General features: G+C 53.1%; 1 protein-coding gene across 1 annotated transcript in view; it reads right to left on the bottom strand.

Annotated features, from left to right (window-relative positions):
• Positions 1 to 315: 315 nt before the first annotated feature.
• The window catches only part of ARL6IP4 (ADP ribosylation factor like GTPase 6 interacting protein 4), a 15,937-nt gene continuing 11,254 nt past the window's right edge, over positions 316 to 4,998 (bottom strand). The window contains exons 4-6 of the mRNA XM_015417665.1: positions 3,601 to 3,718; positions 2,735 to 2,804; positions 316 to 1,607 (exon numbers count right to left, since the gene is read on the bottom strand). Of these exons, the coding sequence (XP_015273151.1) occupies positions 1,551 to 1,607; positions 2,735 to 2,804; positions 3,601 to 3,718 (245 nt within the window). The 3' untranslated portion in view covers positions 316 to 1,550. The remainder of the gene's footprint in view (positions 1,608 to 2,734; positions 2,805 to 3,600; positions 3,719 to 4,998) is intronic.

Below are 4,998 nucleotides of genomic sequence, written 5' to 3'. Positions count from 1 at the left end.
GTCGTGGAAACTCCTCCCCTGCCACAAATTTTGTTAAGTCTTTAAGGTGCTCCTGGACTCTATATCCGCATCCAGGGATTAAGGAAGAAGAGGAGAAGAGAGAAGAGATTGGATTTATACCCCGCCCTTCACTACCCAAAGGCGTCTCAGAGTGGCTTATGAACTCCTTTCCCTTCCCCTCCCCACGACAGACACCCTGTGAGGTAGGTGGGGCTGAGAGAGCTCTGACAGAAACGGCTCTTTTTCAAGAACAGCTCTGACAGAACTATGGCTTGCCCAAGGTCATCCAGCAGGTGCAAGTGAAGGAATGGGGAATCAAACCCGGTTCTCCCAGATTAGAGTCCGTGCACTTAACCACGACACCAAAGGGAAGAGGCCCAGTTTCTCTGATAGTGTCTAACCTTTTCTGAACTTCTGTAGGGTAGGACTTCTTGCTGGGCTACTGCCCTTCTCCTGGGCCAGCAGGAAAGACCAGTCTGGTTGGACGCCCACCAGTCTGTGCCTTCCCTCTTGTCTGTTTTCATTGTCTCTGCTGTGCTGACACAAAGGCAGCCAGAAAGAGGGCAGGGGCGCTGTCCAAAGAGGCACCAACCTAGATCAGGTTGCACTGCTGTCAGGAGCTAACAGCAACACACAAACACACACACACACAAAAGTGCATCTTTTCATATCGCTCAGGCTTAAACAACTACACTCGCCGTTATTTCCGTACAGCCCCAGGGAGCCGGAGGTATTTTTTTACATGCTAGCCCACCTTTCTCCGTTCAGAAAGGACGCCGGATGGTTCTCCGGTCCCGACTCAACAGCCAGCCCCTCCCCAAACACAACTCTTCTGAGATGACGTCCGATCCCAAGAAAGCAAACAGCCCCCAACTGCTCTGGAATTAGCATGCAGAAGCCAAGCGGCGCGGGGCGGTTTCCGTTTTGCCAGACGCCAGCAATGAGCCAAGCTCTGGGTCCCAGAGTTAAGCGGTGTCTCTGTCACAGCACGGAGACACCCTTTCCCCTCCTTTTGACCTCGATCAGGCTCCACCTTGCCGATGTCTCCCCCGTCCCAGAGGAGAAAGGCAGGCAGGATGTGTCCCGCCCTCCCCGTAGTCAGTAGGGTGGGGCTGGCTGCAGACATCCTGATGGGTTCGCCTCCCTCGGAGAAGGCGGGCCTCTCTAGTGCTTGTTTTGTCAGACCCTCCGGAGATTAGTCCTGCTTAACCTTTTCCCGTTTCTCTCAGTCTCCTATTTCTTTGGAAGAACAAACTCTGAGACCGTGACTGAGGGGACTGGGCAGGATAAGGGGGCAAGCGGTGAGCAGAGGACATCATGCGGGACCCCGGGGCACGTTCTCAAGGGGGGAGGGGCCTCTGGAAGGAAGCAAGACTCACGCCCCCCCAGGCAAGGCGTCTGTGCAGCAGTTGTGGGCTTGGAGCCTCTCGCCCCGCCCGTTTTCTGTCCAGGTGTGCTCCTGCCGGCACCAGGGGGACGTGTGCCCGTTTTGGCCAAGCCTCTGTGTCTGGGAAGACAGCTGTCTTTTGGCACATCGCAGGTCTGGCCAATTACTGGAGCATCCCCGTCTTCATCTGGAAGGAAAGGCCGTCTCCCCGGGTAGCTTGCTGAGAAGACAGAAGAAGAAGAAGAGATTGGATTTATACCCTGGCGCCCTTCACTTGGAGTCTCAGAGCAGCTTACAAACTCCTTTCCCTTCCCCTCCCCACAACAGACACCCTGTGAGGTAGGTGGGGCTGGGAGAGCTCTTTTGAGGACTGCTCTTGAGAGAACATCTCTGAAAGAACTTGTAAGTGACCCAAGGTGACTCCAGCAGCTGCATGTGGAGAAGTGGGGAACCAAACCCAGGTCTACCAGATTAGATTAGAGTAGGGGTGTGCAAAAAAATAAATTCGGCCCGATTCAGAGTCTTCGGAATCGGGCACAATCAGTTTTGGCCAGAAATACTCCTACATGTCAATATCGGCAGCAGGAGGGATTCCGGAGTCTTTTGGCCAGCGCAATGCCAATTTCAGCTCCATTACAACCTATGGGCCATTGAAGTCAATGGTGAAAACATAGGGTATATTCTGGGGAGTGGGTTTGAGGGAGAGGCTCCAAACCCGCAGGGTAGCTGCTGGAGCCTCTCCCCAAGAAACCCACCAGGTTTCAAAGAACATTGGACCAGGGGGTCCAATTCTATGGGCCCCCAAACAGGTTGTCCCCATCCCCCCATCCCCATCCCCTCCATTTTCCCACCAAAGAGAACAATGGAGGGGATGGGGGCAAACTGTTTGGGGGCCCATAGAATTGGACCCCCTGGTTCAAATTTCTTGAACTTTGGTGGGTATTTTGGGGAGAGGCTCCAGCAGCTACCCTACAAGTTTGGAGCCTCTCCCTCAAACCCCCTCCCCTCCAGCCCACAGAATATACCTTATGTTTTCGCCATTGACTTCAATGGCCCATTGGATCTAATGGGGCCAAATTGCTGCCAAAATTCGGCGGTAATTCGGCCGCAAGCCGATTCAGATCAGAGAATCTGAATCAGCCCGAAAGGGGCCCGAATGGCATTCGGCTCCCTAGATTAAAGCCAGAATGTCCCTGCCAAATGGAACAGAATTCCTTGAGAGCAGTTACATTATCCAATGCTGCTGTAGCCCGAATTCAGCTTTGAGGTGCAGCCTCTGTGTGCCTCTAAGCACTCCGGGGCCAAAGGGCTTCCTTGCCCCTCCGGGATGAAGAACGGCCGCATTACCTTGTTGATTTCTTTGTGCCTCTCCTTAGTGACAATCTCCTCCAGGACTTCGCCGTCTCCCTTGATGAGCCTGCAAGAGAAGCAGAGTCAGCCCATCCACAGACTCACAGAGAAGGAGCTTCAAGTGTCATAACAAATAACTGAATAAGATAAGCTACAAAAGGGTTTGCTGGATCAGGCCAAAAGATCCACGTCGTCTGCCCTGTTACTCACAATGCCCAGCTGTAGGCTTCCCAGAATACTTACAAGCGGGGCAGGGTGGTCCCCCCCACACACACACACACTGTTGCCCTTTGGCAACTATTATTCACAGGTGCGCAGCTTCTGAACACGAACGTTTCAGTCAGCCATCCTGGCTAATGGCCACTGATGGATTTCTCCTCCAGGAATGCGTTTAGTCCTTTCTGAAGCTATCCAAGCAAGCCGCCCTTTAACCATCCTGTGGCAGGGAGTTCCGCAAGTGACTTGCCAATCATCTGAAGCAGAACTTTTTGCCAGGGCGGAACCATGAACCTATCCCGAGTCAGAAAGCCTGTTTAGCAAAGGACTCGCTCGGTTGCCACCTCTGCAAAATGGGAGCAGCGACGGACTGCTGTGTGGACACTGGGAGAACGGGACGAGATAAAATGTAAAGATCTTTTGTGTCTCGAATATGCTTTAGAAATGGCAAGTAATTGGCAAGATCGGGAAGCTCCAGATCAGAAAGCACACGCTGTTCCACGCGTGCAGAGGGAACCAAATTGGTTTCAGGCTAGCCTTCCGCAGAGGGGGAAAGAGACAAGAAACCCGATGCCTCTTTGACTATGCAAAACTAGCAAGGATCGTGTCTTCTTCCCCCCCACACACACCCCATTCCCCGAGTGCACCTCGTTCTTCCTGTCTCAGGATCGACAACTCTCCTTATGACGCTCTGGCGGGCATCCCATTCCTCCTTCGTCATCGGCTTCATGGCCTGGATGCGCGATTTCTGCTCATCCGTCAGGGCTGAAAGGCAAGCCTCGTGGCACTGTCAGAGGGAGGGGGTTCCCCGCCATCACCACCCCCTGGAGGCCCAGACCTGCCAGGAACGCACCCATCACAGAACCATAAAGTCGGAAGGGGCCCGACAGGCCGTCTAGCCCAGCCCCCACCCTCAATGCAGGATCAGCCTAGAGCACCCCTGAAAAGGGCTTGTCCAGCTGCTGCTAGAAGACTGCCAAAAAAAGGGGGGGGGGAGCCAGTGTACAATGCAAGAAGCAAAAAAGAAAACACCACTCCTCCTGCTCATTTTTTGCCAGTGGTGTTTTCTTTCTTGCTGCTAGAAGACTGCCAGGGAGACTCCCGAGGCAGCTGATTCCACTGTCGCACAACTCTGACTGCAAAGAATTTTTTCCTAATATCCAGCCGGGACCTTCTCACCCGTAATTTAAACCCATTCTTGCGAGTCCCCTCCTCCTCTGCCAACAGGAACAGCTCCCCGCCCTCCTCTAAGGGACGGCCCTTCAGATAGTTCAAGAGAGCCATCCTGTCCCCCCCCCCCCCCCCCCCCCTCTCCCCACCGCGCACTTTCCAAAGTCCCCAGCCTCCTCTTCTCCAGACTGAACATTCCCAAGTCCCTCAGCCTTTCCTCGCAGGGCTTCTTGGTCTCCAGCAGTGTTCCCTCTAAGCTGTGTTAGTGCGAGCTAGCTCACAGTTTTTTAGCCTCCGGCTCACACATTTATGTCTCAGCTCAGGGAGGAGGGCTTCGGAGCAAACTACTTTATGCCGCAGCCAAATTGCTGGCTCACAACTTTAATGCCAGGAGCTCACTGTTGGATCCCCAAGCATCGAGAATAAATCCACGTTTTCAAGAAAAGCAAAATTTATTTCAAAGCGTTGAAGACATACTCAAACACGTTCTTTGTTAGAACTGGGGATACACAGTTAGGTCAAGCATAATAAAGGAACTTCAAACAGATACAGATCCAATGAATAGCTTTCCCGCTGGCGGGCTAATGAAACGGTTGCGCGCCCAGTCCATGGGAACCAGGCAGAACATCAGACAAAACACAGGTGCAGTACTCATGAGAAAATCAATAGGCAAGCATTACAGCATCTTCTCCCCCACACAACCTCCAGCAGTTATCTTTTGCATTCCAACGCAGGAGCAGGATGATAGAAACCAAGCCGGGTGCAACAGGGAAAGGATATGTACACAGAGGTCACAGAAAACAGAATGGCAGCTTGCTGACATACTGCCCCCCTTAAAATACACTTACAACACACCTCCCGGGTCGGGCGGGAGA

The sequence above is a fragment of the Gekko japonicus genome, unplaced genomic scaffold, assembly GCF_001447785.1.
Source record: "Gekko japonicus isolate JY-2015 unplaced genomic scaffold, Gekko_japonicus_V1.1 scaffold64, whole genome shotgun sequence".
Taxonomy (NCBI): domain Eukaryota; kingdom Metazoa; phylum Chordata; class Lepidosauria; order Squamata; family Gekkonidae; genus Gekko; species Gekko japonicus.
The sequence above is the reverse complement of the archived record's forward strand: the minus strand, read 5'-3'. Positions and strand labels throughout refer to the sequence as shown.